Raw genomic sequence first — 24379 nt, forward strand, 5'->3', positions numbered from 1 at the left:
TAGAAATATAGTAAATTTTTCCAGGTAATATTGATTTAATAAAAAAAAAACAAAAAAACACGAATCATCTTTTTCAAAACTTGACAAATACTAATGTAAAATTAATTTAAACATGAAATTTTTAATATTAATTACATGAACTACAAAAATTCTCGGCTAATTAATAAATATACTATAGAGCTTTCTATTTACTTTAAACACATGTTTAACTAATAATGTGAAATTAGATTTTAATATATTCTAAACCCAGATTTGTGTGTACTTTTTTATTGGAGTAACTATAGGACTAACTTGTTTTTTTGTTTTGTTTTTTTATGTTTAGGTTTTTTATCTGTTCTCTCATCAGAATCCTTATCTTCACTTTCAAATTACAATGTTTCAATTGAAATGCAAGAAGCTTTATGAACTGAACGTATTTGACACAGTTTTCATTTCTACTTTCTTTGCCGCACTCCTTGGTTCTCTTGTCACATCTTGCAAGAAGATTATGTTCTGTTGCAGTGGCCACGAAGACTTGTTGCAATCTTTCAAGCATTTTTTTTATCATAACTATTCCTACACTAAGTTACTAAATAAATAAAAAAAAACTATTGACTTCAATGTGTCCAATTTCTGCATTTGTTAATCTTGAAGGCAAATTATGTTCAAGTACCATAAAACAACATGCCAAATAAGATCGAAGATAAATAACTATTTTTACTTACATATACTGTTTCCATGACAAACACATGTTCCAGCCAATAAAAACTCATATCTAGTTATTTGAATGTCTCCATAAGCTATATAAGTGTTTGCACAACCATTGGGCCTTTCCTGTGTTTGGACCTTTAATGGCATTTATCACATGCTCAGAAGCCAATGTTTACATCAACCCCGCACTTTTATTTTATGCAACTTTACCCACTCATTTCTACTTTCAATACACTCTGATTGCTAGGTTATGAGGGTTTGCCTGGGGAGGACCACCATTGCCAAGAAAACGGCCATTACCACTGCTATCCCCAGCTGCATAGGGCATTTCAGGTCCCAAAAGCTTATGGGCCTCTACGTCTTTTTTTATGTTGGCCCAATAAAAAATATAACCTTCAGCCAAAGATTTATGTCTTTTTTCCTAAAGATTGCAGGCTTGCATTGATATGTCTGCCAAACTGCTTGAGGGAAGCAACCTGCTTGTGTTACCAAGAATGAAGGCCTGGCCTCCTAAAAACCTGACTTGTAAGAATAAAACATTTTTAAAATGTATGTGTCATTCATTAAAACACCTAAGAGGGGTCCTTTAAATTGTCTTACCACTGTACGCCATCTATTTTTAAACTAAACACACCAAAAGAAAACTAAAAAAATACAATGACAGAACAAAGTCATAAAGTAACAAAAAAAAGCTGAATGAGGATGAGAATGCTACATTTTTTAAATTAAATTGCAATATTTCCTAGCCTTTGGTCCTAAGAGCAGTTTCTGAGAAATGTCTGAGCAGGAACCTATTGTAAGGCACAGTGGGAAGTGATAAGTGCTTCCCTATAGATTGTTAAGAAAATACTTTTTATGATTACAGTGTCTATAAGTTGTGCAAAATATTTTATTTTTATCTCAAACTGCCAGCGGTGGAATTCATTCTGGTTTAGACATTTACAAAAATTACATTAAAAAAAATCTGATTTAAAATTACACTAGTTGAGTATCAAAAAGTCCCCATACAGTATATAAACACTTTTTTTAATATACTATTATTATTTATTATTTATTTATTTATTTATTTTTTTTTTTATTATTACTATTATTATTTTGCAATAAAATATGCACATTTACATTTCCCATTACCTTTGCTCAGAAGGTAAAATATAACAACATGTAAAGACTAGCAGCTTAATTAAAGGTGCTTCTAGAATGTTTAGCGAATAATACTAAATCTGAGACATATTTTCAAAGCATTTTGAGCACATAAAATAACAGAGAAACCTAACACATATAATAAAAAAAAACAATAAATGTGAAAATAATACTAATAATAATAATTGCAGGAAGAACCCCTGAATAAGAAAAAAAGGGGGCAAAAAAGTAAGGCAAAAACATTAAAAAGCTTAATTCCATATCATCATCCACAATATACCTAGTGCTGCAAAAGGGGTATTTTCTGACTTCACTGTCGGGCTTAAAGCCAGCGGAATCTTGACAATATTCACTGGTGAAAACCAAATGAAAATATTTTTATTGCTTAACCAGTTACAATGTTGCAAAGTTAATTTCACAAATGATGTAGTTTCACTTTGTTGTGCTTCCTGCCACCAAAATTATATAGATTTTTATTTGTTAATGATGGGAGGTTGTTCCATGTATCTACCATCCTCTCATAAAAGCAAAACGTCGTTTAAAAATGTTCTTTGTGGATAGACTTGAAGAGGAGGACTGCTCCTCAGCCTTCTTCTCCTGCTCCCCTCAGCCAATGAATTGTTCCCCTACCCTACTTTGTACCTACCCTGCAAACAAGAATAAAATTATATATCTGGTAAGGTGCAATTGTGTAAAACATGCTAGAATGTACATTAATATTATATATCTAAGTGAAACAGCACCTATAAAGTAAGATTTTGTTTAACATCATGTAGTTCTCATACTATAAATGTATATAACTCTCCTCTGTGCCTTATGTTGTATTCATATATCCAGCTTTAAATGGTTCCAAAGAGCCCCTTGTAGATCACATGTACATGGGAGGGACAGGCATCTCTTCCGATAAGGATATAATTGGGTCTGGAGGGTGGCAGGAGTGCTTGACATACATTAAGAGACAGTGCCTTCTGAACAAGTAGGACCATTAGTGGAATGACTTGTAATCACGAGAGGCCTCTAAAGATATAGTGGCTATGTTGAAGACACCCATGTCATGACTTGTAGAAAAAGTAATGTTTGTGTTTCTATTCAGTTCAAAATTGCATTTTATACAGTACAGTACATGCATTTATTTATGAATTTTATAATCTTTCTTTCTCTTATATATGATGTACATACACACACATACACACACACACACATACACACACACACACACACACACACACACACACATATATATATAAAGAACACACATATAGTTTTATAAAATAAGTATTTTAATATGCAAAAATCGATATGAGATAAAAAAATGGACATCAACACAATATATAACCTTCTATCATGATCTAGCCACCCAGTAACACAGTTTCAGAGCTCTAGTATACTGTATACTAGTAATTTGCTCCAATTATCATGATAAATATATATATATATAGATATATATATATATAAACAATGTGGTATTTCCAGTCTTTTGCACATTATATTATATAATAATGCATTAACTCACATATGATATACATTTAGATATCACATATTACATATATTATAGTAATAAAACTTCTTCTCTTTTACTGTTTTGTAATGATGACATCACAGGAATGGCTGATTATGAGATGTTTTCTTACATGATGAGATCATAGAAATAAACAAAGTTCTGTTAGGGTTTGTGCATAACCAGTAGGCACTAATAAATATGTTATATTTGTCATTGCTTCGCTTGCTCCGGAACTGGTAATTGCTTGCAGTTATAAGAAATGTGCATCAAATCAGAGTAATAATTGTGAGGCCTTCACATTCTCAGTAAATGTTTGTTCTAAGTAATGCCTTTTTCTTGTGCATTACTTGTTTTTGTGCATCCTTGGTCTTCGTGTGGAAGTCAACAAGATGTTCCACCAGGAAATAATGCAAAATGCACCGTGCGTACGCATTCTTTTGGAATTTCTTATCATAACCTTAAAAAGAGGTTAATTTCATGTAATGACGATTATCTTATATTAAATTACATTAATAGAACACCAGCAGATTCTGTAACATTATTCATTTAGGGAGAATAAGAAATAAAACATAACATTAAACATAGAAAACATAGAAACATAGAAGCTGATGACCCCATGGTTGGGGTGAAGGTCAGAACAAATTAGGGAATTCCAGAGAACAGGTACAGCACACAATCCTGCAGACATGAGTGGGAAGAGGAAGAGTCATGACAGATCCATGCCATGCGCAAAATAAAGAGGGCAGTTAGGAGGGTATTTAGAGGTAAGAGCAAATATATAAGGGTGTATGCCCTTTGAGGATATACTTTGGAGTTACAGATATAACAAACTGCACATTACTCAGTGATACCCAAAGTCAGTTGTTTAAAACGTACATGTTTTTAGTGAAATTGTGAAAATCTGGGTGAGGTGTGATAGAGTGAGTGTGTCAGTGTGAGTTGTGTGTGTAAATATGTGTCTGTGTACTAGAGTCATTGTGCGTTAGTGTGAGAGTGAGTGTGTGTGCTAGTGCATATGTTAGATACTAAGGGAAGCAAAGGGCCCTCTCAGCTTTTCTTGCTCTCCATGAAAGAAGGTGCCAGCCGTCCCCTACCCCTGCATTATCACCCTACTGTGCTGTTTGTACATACAAATATCAAACATGAATGTCAGATGGAGTCTTGATTTCTCTTACAGATGGAGAGAGGTAAATCATCACGGTCCCATATCCCCATGGTGTGGTGGAATGTATACAGTGATACGGAGGCACCAAAAATGTCCATACATTGGACACTCACCACCAGGTTCCTGTTAGGTAAACAATAATTGTAATTGCGGTTGCTTTTGTGTGACATTACAATAAAATGTTTCCTGCAAAATGTATACATGAAAGAATTGTTTCTGGAAAGCGTTTGGGCCTTCAACACTACTAGGAATGATGTTGCTTATTCTACTTTTAGTTATAAATATGTTACATTCACCAAAGTAGGTGGGACTGCACCTTTAATGCTGTTATTAGTCTTGTTTCAAGCATTTGACAGATCAGTTTTAAAAGAATAGAGCAGCACATTGTTACAGCCCAGTAACATGAGTCAAATGACTATGACACAGGATCACTTTTCATCTGTCTGCCTCATAAAAGGTTTTTGAGAAATTATAGATAATGTACAAATCGTATATATCATTATCACGTAAATAATTGTGTTCATATTGAGGTAAAAAAAAAAATAGCTATCCTGAACTCTAAAACCTGTTGTGAACGGCATATATATTTAAAATATTATTACATTTTATAATAATGTAATAATATATTGTTCCTTTTACCAAACCCTAACCACAATATATATCCCCTACTAGTTGGTAAAAGAGTTGAAACCTACAAATTTTCACAGTATATCTGTCCTCCTTGACTTTCTGTCACCTTGAGTAACCAGACCTGTGTGATCACCTAAATACAATATGGATATCTCTGCAATGGATGCCTCTAGACGATCTTGATGGATAATGTGGGCAAATCACACGCCTACGCCCAGCAGACACATTCAAAATGTAGACTCATTTCCCTATTGGTCGCTCCCACTTTACCTTCCCTTGACTTTGTATTGATTGGTTGCTTAAATGTTTTAAGTTGAAGGTTTTAATTTTACACCAAAGTAAGCCAGAGTTATTAGAATGAGCATTTCCATGTGCCTGGTGAGAAATAATTGTAAAAAGGATTCACACAACATTGGCTACCTTTGTGGTCTCTTGGACCCTGGCCTTCTACCTGCAGGGATACACATTTACCCCTGCTTGGATCTCCACTATGTGAATAATGTGTTGCAATTTAGCAAATAGTTTAATGTTTAAAGTTATTACTGAAAACTAAAAATCAACTAATTTACAAAGGACTCAAAATGTTTTTTGCAGCTCCTTTTGAAAAGAGACATTTACAGAACTATCTTTCTCAATGGTGTACTCTTACACTTGCTGCATTAGGAAAAAACCTGGAAAAATTACAGATTACAGATGAAACAAAGTAAGTGCAGAGATGGCATCTTGGAATTCATGTTACCCAATAAATGTCACAGCAACTAATGTTGCACAATTTTCATATAATGGTAAACCAAAGACGAACCATTTGAATTATAAGCTATAGAGTCATGATTTTTTACTATATATAAGTTCTCAGATCTAGAGTGAACAATGCCAAACCATTAATTTTGGTTATTATCAGATTAACACCATTCTGCAACTGCTGAAGTGAGCTTTGAGAAATGACAAGCAAAAACCTGCCATATTTTAGTTGAGAATTTCCCAAAATTACCTATAAATTAATATTTTTTATTTAATTGTTGTCTATTTTATTTTTTGATATATATTATATTTTATACATACAGTTTTGATGTGCTACAAACCCTATACACAATAAACTATATAAAGCCCAGAGCATAGATAGACTAATGGTAATACCAAAATGGTCTGGAAAATATTAAATTGTGTGCCTTCCGATCATGCCCAGTAGGAAAAAATAATTTCCATGTTACCGTATCAATTTTTTGTAGCTGATGTGTCAATGCAACTGAAATATTGGTTTGGGTTTGACATAACATCATGTGCAATTGCACATCATCTATTGGCAGTTTTCCTTGGGGTATTGGTAAACACTATATTACATCAGAAGAATGACCAAAATGCTTAGTGCAGGCCAGAAAAAGCGAAATATGTTCATGTCTGAGTCAGCGACTCCTCAGCATTTCCGTTCACAAAGCAACGATTTGTGACCAGAAGCTCTGAACTGCAACGTTCAATCCTATAAACGTTCTCTCCTACTTCCTAGAAAAAGTATGTGCGTCCAAAAAAGCATATAAAGTATGTCCTGGGTGCGACTCCGTCATTAATGTGTAAAGAAAAAAGAGCACTCACAGGAACTGAATAACCAATAATAACCAAAAAAAGCAACTTTTTGGCCTTCCTGAGAAATGTGTGAGCTTTTTTCTAGAAAATCTTGAAAAGGAGGAGAAGGAGGCCGAAACATTAATCACGTGACTTGTCGAGGTTAAATGCTTATTTTAATTTTATGCGTGGGTAGATGGGTACATAGATAAAAAAAAAATGCCAACATGGCTGGACTGTCGATGACGAGGTGCCCCTGTCACGTTAAGGCCAGTGGCCGACAAATGGTCAAAGTGCACTCGCCTGCTGCATATGCGTTGCCACACATTACATTTCTATAGTCACGCAGGGTGCTGTGGGCCAGTACGAGTTACTATAAAGTATATAATATTTTATTGCTGTTGTAGGAGTGTGGCCATGCCTGACCGGGTTGACTTAAATCTACTGATGTGGGATTACCTGGTTGTAACTTATTCATTTGTTGCTTATGCGCCGGATATTGATGTTGGGTATTAGATACTTTATCGCTATACTTGTATTGATCTGCTCCAGATTACGCACATGGCCGCCATATTTGTTTCACTATATTGTTTTTTATTGTGTTTGTTTTTTATATTCAGTGAACGTTGAATTGGCCTCTCTGTGTATGTATCTCTTTGGTGTTGGAAATATTGTATACACTGGCTCACATGTGTCTGTAACACAGCTCTTTATCTTACTATATATGATCTACATAAAAATATATTCTAAAGTAAAACCAAATAAAATACTTAACTTTAAAAAAAAAAGTGTACAATGTTTTCAGTATTTTAGTGTGTGTGCACTGTATATTACTTGTATCCTTTTGTTTGCTTGTTGAAAGTAAGAAACTTTGTTCTGTTCATCTGGAGTTTTGCCACGTCAGCCACAAATATGTGGGTTTTCTTGATCTACTTATAGAAGGAACAAGCACACAGGGAATCTGGGGGCCTTCAAGCCAAATGTGCGGTCACACAATTATTCTTTAGTTTTGATACAACAGAATCAAACCCAATGGAGGATAGCCATTTCTATAGACATCATTAAATAGTGTAGGTGAAACAATTTTAACTAGCAGTGTTAATGGAAAAGCATAATTAATGTAGTGGAATTCTTAATTTCACTGTAACCCAAAAACAGCTCACTTCAGGGACTGAACCCTTAGGATTATGGGGTCCTGGTCTCTTCTATTAATAAAACAAGCTGACCCACTTTTACCCTGTTTACCCTTAAACTACAAGGATGAGCCCATGGTGGGCTCATCCTTTAGCAGGATCTTTAGCTTCTTGTAGGACTCTACAAATTAAGTTTCCTGCTCCTACATGCGCTTGCTGCTTAAATAGTAAAGGGCCCTATGGCTGCACCCCATTCCAGCTCAGTGCCCTATGTAGCTCCCTCCTGTGTCTATATTATAACGTTTGCCTTGGATCAGCGCACTACTGTTATCAATAAATCACATTGGGCCTTCAACTCATCAACGCCTCCAGTATTGTTTCTATTGGCAAAACAATTAACTATATAAAGTAAAGATTAGGAATACATAAAAAAAAAACAAGTTACTGCTATAATTATTATTATTATTTCCAATAGTAAAATGATTTCATTATAGCGTGATGCTTGTGACGACAAACCTCCCTTTCGCACACAGATTGGGCTCCTTCGAAAAGCAAACAGGAACTGTAACAATGTTTAAGCTGCCAGTTATACAAATGTTTCTATTCCATTGTATGTATAGTGAATTTGAATGTTTATTTAAACTTGTTTGCTACCTAAAAAGAAAAACCCGCATTCCGTTATCAGTTAATACCCAGTTTTAAAGTAGATAAAACGTATTTAACCATTTCAGAATTTGAAATGCATACACTGTGTATTTGTCGGTATTCGGGGTTAAATAGGGGATGTCCATTGCCCTCTAAGGACTAATAAGTTGAAACCAGAAGTTCTAAGCCATGTTCCTGTTTATAGGGAAGTTTATTTGGTTAACCTTTTCCTTATCAGTTATGGGGTCAGTTATGAGTTGCAGACCTCTCTAGCAAGGAAAGTGTTAACTATACTCTGTGATCCAGCACTTAAGTTTTTATAGCCTGTGTATTATACTAAAGTCTCTTAGTCTAGAGCTGTAGCCTTGATGCTTTCCAAAGCTTGATAAGAAAATGGTTAGTGAGATAATAAACACTTTTCTATATGTGACCCCCTTTGATGTTTGTCACATAAAATAACTTCACTGAGGTGTGACAAACCACTAAACCCTTGTCACAAAAAGAAATTTCCTGCAAACCATACAATGCATCCGATTGCTTGCAAAGAATTGTCATTAAAATCTTTGGATCTGCATTATCATAAGTATTTTTTTTGCAATATCTTACTCTTAAGTACACTAATATCCTTTATGTTATAAGAATGTACCTTGATCTATGACATCATGGCGCCGCTTTCTATTTTTTTTTTAGAGGTAATGCTTGTGTAACAATAAAACAATTGTGTTTTCTGATTTTATTTTTTTTCTGCATTTTTTCAGGATAAAAAAAACCCAGTATGTAGCAGGGTACAAATGTCATTAATGGATCTGTTTCATTCCATGGTTACTTTATTCCACTGTATATATAAACAAAGTGAGAAAAGAGGCCTCTGTCTTTGCAGTGGTTTCCCTTAGTATATGGAGGGAAATATTAACCATTAATCAACTTAAAGGCTGTTTGGTTACATAAAAGCAATCAAAGGATAAACACAGGAAAATTGTATATTATATGATTAGATCTTAAAGCAGTAAAGGCTGGCTTGGTAAAGGCAGGGGTTAATAGACAAAGAGAAAGGGGAGTGTCTTATGGGCTTTGTTTATTGTTTGTATTGTTTATTGTTTGTTTATATTTTGGGCGTGGCTATGATTACATTCTATTTGACAAGTCAGTAAAGTCTGCACTTTATGACTCTATTACTTCTTTCCTGTATATCCCCATCTATGCAACACTGAGTTTTAAAGTCTCTCTCTGTATCTGAGGAACTGTTGTATTGCTTTACAACAACACACAACACAATGAAATACAATAAAGTGGGTCTGCTTTACACAGTATCCCCACTAAAGTCATCTTATAGGTTTAGTAATCTGTATGTATAATTAAAATAAGGGCTGCTTTGCTGCCAAAGAATTATATATGTGTCATTCAAACAATTTATATTACTAACGTAAAAATATACAGAAATCTCATATAAATGATCTTTTTTTATGTAGCCTTAGATATACACACAAACATGCCGTATATATATAGAGAGAGAGAGACAGAGAGAGAGAGAGAGAGAGAGAGATATTAAAATCATCAAAAAGATGAGCATTGAAGAAAAAAAATTATATATATATATATATATATATATATATATATATATATATATATATATATATATAACAGATATAGCCATGCCTCCTTTGCAGTCTTTCCTCTTCCCAGCAGTTCTAGCTTTTTATCGTTTCCACTGCTGCCCATTTTGCTATCTCTATACCTGCTGAGTCCAAAGCTTTTCAAACAACACCTTGTATTAGTGACATATCAAAATAAACAGCATATTTTACCCATGACTTCAAAATGTATAATCAATGGGGGGCAGAGGTAGTAGCCTCTCATATAGTGAGATGCCAGATACTAATTCCCCCAAAAAAACCCTCTCCAAACAGGGGCATTTAACATCATTAATCACGTTTGCTTCCTGCTAGTAAGTCAGGTTCTGTATTAGCATTAGCCTATTATGCGTCAATTATATCAGTGTGCTTATTAATTATATATCAGGGAGTTAAAAGCATTTCAAAGGTATGGGGCTTTCCCTATAAAAATGTTTATGATATTAATTTATCACCAGGGATATGGAGTGAATGAATTCATGGGAATGGGGAGACTAAATACTGCAAGGGCTTTAGCACTGGCCAGGGTAAGTAGACCTGCAGGGCTTGGTAATGGACGGCCAATGGGTCCTTCTGCCTTTAAGATTATATAACTGAATTTGATTTATTTATATTTACAGATTAGATGTTAAGACCGAAGCATTACTCAACTAATGTTAATATAATTTACAATAATGAAACCAGGCATTATTACTGTTTTTTTTTTCTCAGTACAAATTGTGTTGGTCCCTGATGAAACTCCTTATAAAATAAAACAAAAAAATGCTCTCCTTTATTTACTCCCCACTAATAACCCTATGTGTGCATGATTACATTTCTTCTGGCCTGGAGCCCTTAGATAAAATTCCATTTAGGAAATTTAATTAAGAAAAACCTAAATGTATATAGGATTAGACACACACACATACATATATATATATATATATATATATATATATATATTAGCCTTTGAAAGTAACAAGGTATTGGTTGTGAAGGCAACTTGTAGTCCACCAAACCTGTGCTAAATAAAACTTTTTAGTGGCTCTCTTTACCTTGCAGGCTCTGACTGAACACTAAATGGATCCGTCACATCATGAAGGATTTAGTCTATTTATCTGATAAAGTGGTCCATGGGCTCCTGTGAGTAGGAGAGCCCTCATTTCAAGAGAACAAGTTTTTGTTTACACTGAAGAAATCTACATCAAATATATGCAACATGGAAGCTTAATTTAAAAAAAAAAAATCTGACCATCATAGCAGAACATTTTTTTTGTTATAAATTCTATTTAATGCTGTGTGTCTTGTAAGTGATGCTTGTGTGTACAGCTCCCCTTTACTAACTGTTATCCTTTGGTGTGTGCTCAGTGTTGTGAGAGGTTGAGGAGTGGTGTCTTCAGGCCCTTCTCTTGCAGGCATGGCAGATCCTATAGCTGTGGGCATTAAGACAGTCTCTTTAGCCTGATTCCAAAGACTGATAAGGAGCCGCCTAGTCACTAGCCCTGTCTAGACTGAGGACCTCACAAGTCAAACTTGTTTGGATTAGTTTTAAATATCTCCCAACCTGATCAGCCTCCTTTAGGAAGGGAAAAGACACAAGCTAACACCCTATTTTCCTCTCCCGAGGGACTGGATTATTTGTACAAATCCCAGGGTCCCAAGATTTGAGGTGAAGTTATTGCATTTGTAAGAATGAGAATCCGATGGCAGTGTCACTTGAGTTTAACTTGAGCCTGGATTATGAGAATATTAGTGTTATAAATGAAAGAGATGGGAGGGGGTGGGGGCACAGAGGACGCTACTTATGCAGAAGATTTATGTGACCTTCTCAGGCTAATAAAGGGAATCCATCAAACCTTCCCACCGAAGTAAGGACTCACAAGGACTGAAAAGGGGATATATATATATATATATATATATATATATATATATATATATATATATATATATAAATATATAAATATACACATACATACACATATATATGTGTGTCTATAAATAATATGTATGTGTGAGTAAGAAAATAGTATTCAGGAAGGCTTCATAAATATCATAGTTAACTAAAAACATGCTGTATATCATCATTTAAGTACATTCTTTAGAATAAAAAAAAATCCCAGCAAGTTTAGGATCATAATACATGAGAAAAATAGTATTTGCAGAATTGGACAATTAAAATTTCATGACAGGCTACAATAAACAGGAAAAACAGCCTTTCCAACCCCATCATCATTACACATCAAGATCCTTCCTTCTCTCCTGCGCTCCTCCCTGAGAGGTGCAGAGAGATCCCCCATTAGGCTCTGGGACATTGTTAGCTGCTCAATTTCTGTTTGTGGCGCCTCAGCTCAAACACTGTCATTCAGTGGCTTGCACTGTTATCAAGAAAACAACAATCTAGAACAATCAGTAAACAGGATTTACTTCCAGCTTCTTCACTAAGCTCCAACTATTTAGTTTAACCCATTCTATCATGCGCTGATTCCCTGATCAGCAGAGAGTGATAAGAATCCGATGTGAAGGTATCTTGAAAATATTTGAGTGTGTAATTGAAAGTGCTATATATTTATATATATATATATATATATATATATATATATATATATATATATATACGCACACAAGAATGAACAAATCAATTATTATTTCGTGATAATATTAAAAATAGTAGTAAGCAATTATCCCAATAAAAGCGAAATTGCATTATAAATATTATCAATTGTCACTGAATTATAATGTATAGGTATTGCATAATAATAATAATAACAATAATAATAATAATAATAATAATACAAATATGTTTGGATCCATTCTTTAGTATAAACTGTACGAGGTTTGTCGGTATATTATTATGAATACACTGATTTATAGTAAATCTATTTAATATTTAAACTTCTGCTACTGTCACAGCAAAGACCTAACATAATAATAAAGACAAATATGTTTTCGTGCTATTTGTATGACAGTCAGAAAAAAAAATCAGTCTTTTGTTTAATTACATTTCGGAGTGGCCAAATGTTTAATTAAATATCCTAAAAAATAAAAATAATAAAAATAAACATAATAAATAAATATTGCGATTCCTCAGTAAGCGTCTGAGATTATACGTTAGGTCTGCTACTGTTATTTTCGCTCTGGTATCCGTTGTGTTACCAGATACATATTTTTTTTTTTCTTTTCATTGCTAAATTTAAAGACATGAGAACAAATTATATGAGGAGGAGGTGATGTGTGAATTAACGCAAGATAGTAAAGCAGACAAAGGGTTAAATCGCATACAAGACGAAATCTGCCTGCAAAGAGAATCTAGATTGTTATAACATGTTTCAAATTATTTTTTGGAACTACATAAATACAAAGAAAATCAGTTAAAATGAAATCAAATTCCTAAAAAAAGAAGAAAATTAATTAATGGGGCACATTTAATATATATATATATAGATCTAGATATAGATATATATGTGATTCACCTAATGCTATCCATCCTTATAAATGTACGATGCATTTAAATTACATAAATGATAGTTGCCGTTCATATTACTACATTAATGTGGAATTCCGAAAATAATGATTAAAATACATCTGATATATATTTAAATTGAAAATGCATAAATAATCATAAATAAGCATCAGGTGGGTAATAGGCGGTCAGATGATGCTTTAGTTAGAGAATTAACTGCAGGGCTAAATTATTATTATTATTATTATTATTATTATTAATATAATTATTATTATTATTATTATTACTCTTCACAAAACATTTCACAGAATCATTCCAAATAAAAGATGAGATTTGGCGATACTCTATATTGAAAAAAGACTATACCCGGTAAATGATTTCAAGTAGCAACTATATAAATTTTTTTTCAAAATGCTTGCCTGTAATTCATAAGGTTTCATACGTTTCTAAAATGAATAGGTTCCCACTGACCAACGATCATGAAACACTTCCAACTGTGAAAAATATCCAAGTTCCCCTTTAAAGGGTTAAGTTTTAAGATGCTGTGTGTTTTTACCCTCCCTGTTCACCAACCTCCCAAATGAACCAGTGACCCCCATAAACATATAAAAATATAGATTTCTTACACAAGAATTCATCCTAATTTTAAATAAGATCATAAATACAATTATCTGGGAATATTTGGATGTGAAATAATCTGTGGAGTTTTTGTGTAAAGCTGTTTATCTCAGAAAAGCAAGGTGGATTTGCAGGAATTCTTACCCAAGGAGATGAAAAAAGGGGTTAAGATATCATTGTCCCCTGCTTACATATTTGGAACCAACCATAGGACAGAAGGATATAACAGTCCGAATATCAGGTCTAATATTTAAAATATTAAAATATATACTTGGATATTATTGGGGATATTTCTCTATTTTGGATGGCATTTTGGAACATAATTTATTTTGAATTTCTTACAACTGTAAATATATTTCTTTTAAAGACATTTAGTGCTGTGTTGCTGCTTGTGTCTTAGAAACATGTGCCTTTAATATATTCCCTGACTGAATTACAATTACAGGGGGCATATGAGGGGTTTATTTAGTAAAAGATTTCAAGAACCCTTCTCAAGTTAAAACCCCATGATCATAGCCTGTTCAGTTACATTTCTAAACATGGCTTTTTATTTTGCACAATGGGAAGACACATAAGACACAAGCGACTTAAGACATAAAATTCAGAGACCACAATACAACCTTTTTTTTCTTGATTTTTTTTTTTTTACTTCAGCAAACAAAAAAATATAGTCAAATAACATGAAAAGTGGCAAGTCTTTCGACAATAAATAATAAATTACTTTATAATTTTTGCAATGCAAGAGCAAACAAAAAATGTTTTCCTTTTTTGTCTCTTTATTTCCAGAGAGAAAACAGTCGTTTGAACCAATAACTATACACATCTTTGGGGGAGAAAGTTCTTGGATGGACAAGAATCACACACAATCCAGAGAAATCTGTGGCAAGAGGTATACCTTGTTGTTGCAATGCTTTCTAGAGTTGGTTTGGGGAAAAATGTATTTGGGGAAAAAAAGCCTTGTCTTTAGATGCCTTTTTTTATTTAGGTTTCAATTTTTAGACTTAATGAGAAAGATAGGAGGATCTCGAAAAACAGTCACATGCTATGATTTCAGCAGCTCCCATTGTTAACAGTTTAAAACATTGCAAACCAATTTGAGAAGGCTTCCAGGTCTAATCCTCAAGTGATACCTCCAAGTCTTTGTCCATTAGTTGGGATACAGTCTGGACTGGTCTCAAAACCTTTCTAGCTCCTGTTTGGCAATGCAATGATTGAATGATGTTAGGCAGATAAGCAGCACCATTCGAATTAAGACGATCTTTCTTGGTATCTCTCCATTGTGGTGTGTCTTGAGATGTTCTAAGGGACAATTATTAATCCGATTTTTTTTTAGAGATCCTCAGATATAAACCATCCTTTTTTGCCATATCATGTTCTTACAAAATTCCTAGGACCATTCTTTAGATGTTGGATGTCATTTAATTCTAGTAATATCCCATGATTGTCTTCACAGTGTTGCTACCATACCATCTTCTCCAGATGGTCTCCGTGCATCTTGTTGGGTTTCCTATCATCAGCTAGGTTGTTAAATACTTTGATGAAGTCCAAACCTATATTCGTCCCGTTATTCCAGCAATATTGGTGGAAACCACATAGTCCATACTCCTCATGCCTCAATAGGACTGGCTACCATGCTGTTAGGAGTGTCCGGTAGCTGTGAAGACATAGATGCCACTTCACTTCCCGTGGAATTAGATCCTGGTCCTCCTTCTGAAAAATTAACCTGTGAGAAACAGGTCTTCAATTAGAAGCAGAACCCCAAAAAAAAGAGAAAAAAAGAGTGTGAAAGAAGGATACTTCATGGCATATGATATGGAGATGGTAACGATTGTCTAAAGAGTGTCTAAAATCAGAAATAGAGGTCTAGCTCTCAATGTGACCAGACAGCATGCAATCATGGAGCTAGAGTCCCTTAACCCATATGTCCTCTTAATGTACAAATATCCCAAAGGCTGATTTTCTATTAACACGCAATCTTAATTATTTGACAATGGATAACCAATTATTCTCCAAATATTATAACTGCCAAAATACCCATTCACTTCACAAACCCCATCATACATTATATTGAGTGGTAAATGTAGAGTGCTGGTATATATCCCCCAGTTACAGGTCAGCCAAACGTCCCTTTTATATAAAGCCCAAAAAACATATTTAAAAGACAGCACTCTGGCCAACAACTCTGGCGTGCAAGGGGTTAACTACGAGCATCACGGCTGCTTATGCATGCTTGACAGTACAGTTCACTGCAGACTAGAGATTCTTAGAAAACGAAACCCTTTATTGTAACGTCATACTATTAGTAAATGCCCCAAAATGCTCCACTGTAGAGTAAACTAGTGCACCTTATGGAGTTAGCTCTTCTACCAGATGTTTGCATAAAATGTTCATGGAGAATTTCTTCTATACAATGAAGCTACATTTATATAGCAGTGGCAATATGTGGCAAATCATCACAACCCTCAGCATGCTACATTTGTGTAGGACTACATGCTGGGTCTCCAGTAGCTGGGTTGCTAGAGGCTGTCAATTCCTTCTCTGGATCTAGGCTATGTACATTTATATACCGTATATATATATTGACAACTCACCAGTTGTTGGAAAGCAGGTTGATCAATGTCACTCTGTAATGCAAAGTCACTCAGGACCTTCCAGGGAGGCTGGTAACTCTGGACCTCCACAGGGTTCGCCTGTAAACCTCCATCGTGTCTTTCGGGACTGGAAGCCACCATAGGGGTCCCTGTCATCCCTTGAATATTCTGAAAAGAGAACATGACATGTCAATAGCTTCTAATTGCTACACACTAAGGGACAATGGAAACACTTTGGAAACATCATATAGGTGTCAACTGTCAACCATTTCAGACCCACCAGGAATATCTTTCACATTCTGATTTGCCAATTAACCCTTCGAGTGTCTACACGCGTGGAAGTATATCATTTTGATGCTTTAAGTAAAGTTCTGCCAGTAGGAATGGAACCTCTTTGAATTCGGAATGCCCAATTTAAAGAAATGAATTCAATTCCAAACGGAGCTTTATGATTGCAGGGTTAAATCAATGGGTCATTTGTCACAAATTAAATTTTTAAGAATAGAAAACACAGCAGTTTTTGAGGGTCGGGGGCATTAGATTTCAGATAATGGCCATAAGAGAGTATATTAATTAGGCTTTGCAGTGACAAGCTATATGTAGGAGACACTACCTGCTCTGGATGATGGATCACTAGTATCTTCCCCTATGCATGTCACATATAGCTCCTGGCTATAGGTGAATATACCTGCATGTTTGCTTTTTGGATTGATGGAGAAAATGTTGCAAATCTGGAGTGTATCACTGCCAAATTCGTATTAGGAACACAGTAACATTATTACTGCTAAACTGTTAATGCACGGGGGGGGGTTACTGCATCAAATAAGGGTGTAACATGTAAAGACCAAGTTGACATAAAGAAAAGGCAAAAGCAAACCATTGCCGGCAATCGTGGAGTTAAACGTCCATGACTCTTTGACAAGAGTACACAGGTCACTAGTTTAATCGCATGAGTGGATGGGGGGGGGCTATACAAGGGCTGCTATGCCCATATGATTGTTAAATGCACCCGTATATTTATGGAAACATTTTTTTATGGAAGGTAGTTCTACTATTGACCAAGTAGAATAATGTATATTTTTCCTTTTTTTAAAAAACAATGACAAAGGACCATACACATAAAGACTGCTTTCATTAACATGATTCCAGACTGAGTTCGTGGCTGTACATTTTTGAGATCTAAATATTTAGGGATAAATCGCAGAATGAATCATTCAGTCCGAAAATGGAGCCTGACAATATATCTGCAGTTAACTAAATAATATCAATTGTATATCATCCATCTACAGAGTAGGTGCATTTTTAAACAAATGTGCCAAAGCTGTGTGGGTCAAATACATATAGTAACAATATGCGTTTAACCCTTTAAAACATCTGTGCAGAGATCACAGTAGGTAAAGGGTAGAGACAATATCAATAATTCTGCCTCCAGTATAAGCTACTCAAGGAGTATTATTCCCACCATTTTACTGTCTTTAAAGTGTTAAAAAGTCAGCATCAGGCCTGCTGTATGCCCAGATAAAAAAAGTAACTTACAGTTTTGTCGTTGGGTTGCTGCTGCTGGAGCTGCTTCATCATAATGCTTCTTTTTTTGTCCTTGCACCTCTTGTTTTGAAACCAGACTCTGATGACCCTGGGACTAAGGCCAGTCATTTCCACTAGCTGCTCCTTCATTAGAGCATCAGGCCTGGGGTTGGCAGCATAGCAGGTCCTTAAGGTGTGAAGCTGTTTTTCATTAAGCACTGTTCGGACCCGGGTGGTCTTCTCTGGCTGTTTGTGGACGTGGGGTCTGAGGGCAGGCTGCCGGGCAGAAATTGGTTCTGCTGTAAAGTTAATGAACCAATAATAAGATCATTTATGAACTTGCAAGCAACTACTCAAATACTCTTTGCAAGCAATTCATTGCTTTGTCTATGTTATTTTCGTTTTGCCTTATGACATAATATAACATGATGTTCTTGCTAATATAATATATATATATATATATATATATATATTTCTATACAAAAACTAGTTTAAATTACTTAAATATATGGAATTTATATCCTATATAATTCGATATAAGTGTAGTTATTTACCATTTTACAAAAGGTTCAGTGCTCACAAAAATTAACATTTTCTAAACCAGCAAAGATTAACTCCTGCAGCCCATACAACCCATAGAGATCTAGCTGTATGAGGTGCTATTCAGCCACAGCAAAGCGAAATAGAAAAAAAAAATACAATACCAATGCAAACAGCCTTTTCTCCTTAAATATTAGGTTAAGCTGATAAGAAGGAACAATAAAACCCACACAAGTGCTGTAAACTGCTTTTGTTTCAAACTTATGTGGTTACAATGTAAGCTTTTCTGTTTGTAAAAGATATACCTAGATACCTAAACACTGAATAGCCACATTAACTCTTTCATATCCAAGCTGTTAAAAATATCTTCAATGTCTACAAGATTCTTTAAAAAGAAAGATTTTTTTTATGTGTACAGCTCTTTTTTTTTTTTTTTACTGACATTTCAAGCCACTGAGAAATGTGGATAAATGTATCCAATCTCCGTTCAATTAGTCATAAGTGGGCTGGAAAATTTCCTTTTGAATTAAAACAACTAGTTTATCCAAACTCTGCTATGTGATCCTTCAAGTTTTTTTCTTCTTCGTTTTGTTTTCAGCTCTTACATTGAAACCATACCATTTTCACAAACAGTGACCTATATAAGCAGCCTCTCCTATCTCTTAGATGTAGTATGAAGTTACAGTACCCAAATCGAAAATAAAAAAAAGATTCTCATCAAATCACAAGATATGTTTGAAAACTACAGGGTCCCTCTAGCAGGCAATTACTGAAGATTAGCTTGTTGACAGTTTAAAATTACAACCTAAGAGTCTATCTTTATTTCTTTCAAATCTATCAATTCCTGGGAAAGATTCTTAAAGAAAAACTAATATTAGAAAAAATATATATCTGATACTAGGAGAAAAAAAATCAATGCAAACTTTCGGTGAAAAAAAAAACAAAAACAAAACAAAATACCATGTGCGCTTAAATTTAGTGCAATTTCTTAATTGCAGTATATTATATATTTTTATTATGGCAAGATGTTTTATATTTTTATGTTCTGGTTAAACAAAATATATATATATATATATTTATACAGCAGATATATCTATTGCGGTGGATAAGGTAATAAAATAAATAATAATCCTGTTTTATAGGTAACACCTTTTTATATGAAAAGTTGTTGTGTTAACCCTTTCTCTGCTTAATTGTGCGTTGTGTTACCACCAGTTCGCATTGTATATAATTCACTTTCAACGTCTTCATTAAACATTGCAATTCATCATTTTTTGCACTAAGGAACAAAATGAGAATAAAAATATAAAGCAAATTTCTCTTTCTTTAGTTGTTTCTTTAGATGCTAGCCACAGAAACAAGCCACAGTTGCAATTCTTCCAAAGGGTGCTGAGAAGACACCTTTAGTTGTCCCCTTTCTCCTGTGACAGACATTGCAATGTCAGGTAATGTGATCTGGTAGGAGGAACTACCTGCCATCTGTAGGGGTCTTGCTGGGTGTAGGGGACTGAGAGGGTCGCTGCCCCCCAAACTGGCCCTTTCCACCACGTCGTGGTCCGCCCGGCAGAAGAGACCATCTTCCCGTAAAGCGAATTCGTCCCCCGGGATGAGTTGGCGACTGCAAGCCACGCATCGGAAACATTCGATGTGATACACCTTGGAACGGGCCCTCATTACAAAGTCATTCTTACTGAAGCCGATATTACACTTAGCACACTTGATTCCATATAACCTGCACGGTGGAGAAAAAAATAACAATGAGAATGGGGGAAAAATACAAAAATTGGGGCAAAATTTACCAAAAAATAAATAAAATAAACTATCAAATCACACACTTTGCCCTCTTTAAACTCATATTTTCAAGCAGCTCCTTGAAAGTCCTTGTTCTTATCTGTACTCTCTCTATCTATATTTATTTTACCATTTTTTTTGTGCATGTAATCTATTTCAGACAAGGTTTTCAGTGCATGAACACCAATCTTTATCTACACCTTCAAAGACACAAAAAATCACCTACCCCATAGTATGTTACAGCAGATACCTTACCAATTTCCTGGCCATATACTGTGCCAGATAAGCAGAATAATATATATTGCTCTATATATTCCTATATAATGTCAGACCTCATCCCCTGGGTTTTGTCTTGTAACAAAGTCGATGATATTATATATGTTTATTAAAAGATATCTTACAAAAAGATATTTGTGAAAATGATAATATCCAAATCAAAACACAAATTCGTGTTTTCTAGATCTTGAATCCTATATGTGATAAAGCCTATTCAGATTAAACCTGGAACAACAAGTCTATTTATTAAACTAAATTTTTGGTATATGATCTGAGAAAACATTTATTCTACAAGGCACAATAGCACGTGTTCAGAAAAAAAAATATAATTAAAAAAAATATTAAATATATTAAATTACATAGAAAATATAAAGCGTTTATAGTATAAAAGTAAAATAATACAACTGATTATAAGAAAATGTTTCATTTTGGTGTTAAAACTATTGTTTTGTTAAAATGTTTGTTTTTATTCAGTTTTTATATCTGCTTAAGATTAAAGTCTTTCCAAGTCTACATTTTAATACAGACTGGACATTGTGGCATAGAAATCTAAAGAGGTTAATGAAAAAACGGATAAGTGTTTCTGAAAGTTTTACTTGGGTCTTTGTGGTGTCAGGATTGGCAACTGGAGGAGTTTATCAGCTCCCAGATTTTAATGTGAGGAAGGAAGCAGCTCCCATTATCTAAATATCCCAATTGTTCGCAGGCAAATGATGGGCAATTTGATCTGTTCTGTCTAATTCATCAGCACAGATAAGATAAGAAAGGAAGGCCATCATATACTAGTGCGGGGTGATTTTTTTTAGGATTAAATGTCATTGATTTTATCCGAACTTCATCATTGTAATAATTATATGTCAATGTCAAGCTTCCAGAAAATAGTTAAATATTGATCCAAAGTTTTTTGATATACAACATATTTATATAGGCACATATAAAATATAATATATATATATATATATATATAATACATTTTAAAAATTGTTTTAGATCAATTCGGTATATAAAAAAAATTTTCCCCCAAAAATATGGCGAAAACATACAACCTTGGAAATGCTCAATTAGAATACATATCAGCAGCTAATAGAGAATTATTTAATAAATCTAAATAAAACAGATTTTACCTGTAAACAATGCGTCTGGATACACTTCAAATGTATGGGGATAGTATCATGCTTTATATTATATGTATTATATTTAATATTATATTTATAACGTATATTATTATTTTTATATCATTTATATATTTTTGAATGTATTTGATGTACTGGTTTTACATTAAAATTAAAATATATATATAATTTCTAGGTTTGCATACCTGATATAGTCTCTTTTACAATAGGTTTTGCCATCCCTAACAAAGCAAGTACAAGTCTCATCCAGATACTGATTGCACTCTGCACATTTGAGACAGGCTGCATGCCATTCCAGATCCGGGGAAACTCGCAGTATGTACTGATCGTGAATCTGATTACCGCAGCCAACACACAGGGAAATCAGGCGCTTTTCTGCAAGAAAAATAAATACAGGATTGACTAAGCGCTTACTCTCCTACAGAGATAAACACACTTCTAAAGTGCCTGCACTGGGAGTCTGTATGTGTGTCCGTGTTTTTAGTTTTTAGACAAAAAGTATATAGATGATAGTTGATCTGTGCCTTCATCAAATTATTGCGATAAAAGGGAAGTGGATACTGTATTAAATGGAGTCTGAGCACATGAACTTTAGAAATATATATATATTATATATACCGTATATATAATATATATACACATATATATATATATATATATATATATATATATATATATATATATATATATATATATATATATATATACATATATAGTGCATGTGCAGGTAAACCAGCTGTGCAAAAAGTGCATATATATATATATATATATATATATATATATATATATATATATATACATACACATATATATATTCCAGCTCTCTTGTGATGAATGCATGACAGCATTTAGAGAAATAATAGAAATCTAGAAGTTCAAATTAAGCATACTCAGTACCACGATTGCTGTCACATGTAATGCTGTGTAGCTGAGTTGTCATTTGCCCCCAGCTAAAGCCTTCACTATAAATATATATATTGCATGCAAATAAATGCCACCTGCATTGTCATTTAGCACCCAGCACACCCCCTATTATTGCACCAAACTGCATTTAAACCCCCTGCATCAGGAATACAGAGGATACATCATCAATAAACAGCTCAAACACCTTTCTCTCTGCACTGACAACACAGGGGTGAGTTTAACCTGAAGCTGCCACATGCAGGGCAAGAGCAGGCACTGGGTGAATGGAATCAGAACAAGGAAGAATACGCCACTTACTTTTTGGTGGGTCTCCCATATCACCCATATCTGTAAGTGGGTGCAATGTCCACAGTGAAATGGTGTCAGCTTAGTGTATCCCCAGAGACAGTGAAATGTTTATGCCTTAGTGCAGTCTTAGCCCTGGATGAGGAGCTGCTGCTGTCCTTGCTGAGTGATTGTATCCCCCTTCCTTCTGCAGATCAGTCCAGTTTCCTCGGAGGAGCCGTAGTGTGGGAGTCACTGCTGATCGGGCACTCTCTTTCTTATCTCTTACTCAAACTTCTCTGCTCCAACTCAGCTCAATCTCCATTGGTGTGACGTAGAGTGCTGCGACGTCATAGCCACCACCAGCTGATTGGTTGAGCCGCACACCCAGCAGCTGTCCTCATTATCGCATTTCAAGCCCAGTATTCCTGTGTGAGCCACTAGACCCTGCTACAACCCCCCATGCGCACACACATACACACACACACACTGATTAATATGTAACTCCGGGTCTCACCTCTCCTCAGATCTCTCTTACTTATTATTTCCCATGCAAATGGCAATATAAACAGCTCTTATAGCGCTGGCTGTACATGTGTGGGGGATATCTCCATCACACACAAACACACAGTGCATGAATTTCACTTAATATTGGCAGATCTGAAATTAAGATGAGCTCACATGTATGAGGATAAAGTGCAATTCTCACGTTTTTATTCTCTCTCTTAGTGGCTGGAGCTATCACAAGTCTTGGTGTAAATAGTAGATTTAAAGATGAAGGTGTGTGCATCATAGCAAGGGTCTGGATATTTAAATACAGATTTCATGACTGGGATTCAGAGTTTGGGGCCATGTAATGCTTCAGTCCTAACTCGCCTGGAAGACAATAGAGGTGACCTCTTTAACAATTGTTTGGCTAAGATTTTCACACCCGATAATTAATCCTGTTCAAATGCGACAAAATTAGAAATACGATAAACTGTAGCTAATGGACGCTATTAAAACAGAAGTGATAATAATAATTGTGACCTCCTGAAATTCAAAACATTAAAAAAAAATACTACTACTAATAACAATAAAATAATAATAATAATAATAATAATAATTCGTGTAAAATAAAATAAAAATACAATTGTGTAAAATAAAATTATAATAGTAATAATAAATTAATAATCAGAAATTTG

The 24379-nt window shown here is 34.4% G+C and overlaps 1 protein-coding gene across 2 annotated transcripts; it reads right to left on the bottom strand.

Annotated features, from left to right (window-relative positions):
• Positions 1–14462: 14462 nt before the first annotated feature.
• On the bottom strand, positions 14463–23483 carry ISL1 (ISL LIM homeobox 1). 2 transcript variants are annotated; one of them, XM_053448073.1, is made up of 6 exons: positions 23229–23483; positions 22193–22382; positions 20280–20539; positions 18280–18566; positions 16744–16911; positions 14463–15875 (listed from the first exon to the last, which is right to left on the bottom strand). In XM_053448073.1, the coding sequence occupies exons 1-6, from the start codon at positions 23254–23256 to the stop codon at positions 15759–15761; spliced, it is 1050 nt and encodes a 349-aa protein (XP_053304048.1). In that variant the 5' UTR covers positions 23257–23483; the 3' UTR covers positions 14463–15758. The 2 variants fall into 2 exon arrangements, with proteins under 2 accessions (XP_053304048.1, XP_053304047.1); XM_053448072.1 differs by having other exon boundaries at positions 14463–15890.
• Between the last annotated feature and the right edge of the window lie 896 nt (positions 23484–24379).

Source organism: Spea bombifrons, chromosome 1 (assembly GCF_027358695.1).
Source record: "Spea bombifrons isolate aSpeBom1 chromosome 1, aSpeBom1.2.pri, whole genome shotgun sequence".
Classification (NCBI taxonomy): domain Eukaryota; kingdom Metazoa; phylum Chordata; class Amphibia; order Anura; family Pelobatidae; genus Spea; species Spea bombifrons.

Bases quoted from the DNA above. Each gene is read 5' to 3' on its own strand.
- ISL1 (XM_053448072.1), bottom strand. From the start codon at position 23,256: ATGGGTGATATGGGAGACCCACCAAAAA. The intron at 22,383-23,228 runs GTAAGTGGCGTA...TTTTTCTTGCAG, and splicing joins TATGGGAGACCCACCAAAAA to AAAAGCGCCTGATTTCCCTG. The intron at 18,567-20,279 runs GTAGTTCCTCCT...TTAACTTTACAG, and splicing joins AAGACCCCTACAGATGGCAG to CAGAACCAATTTCTGCCCGG.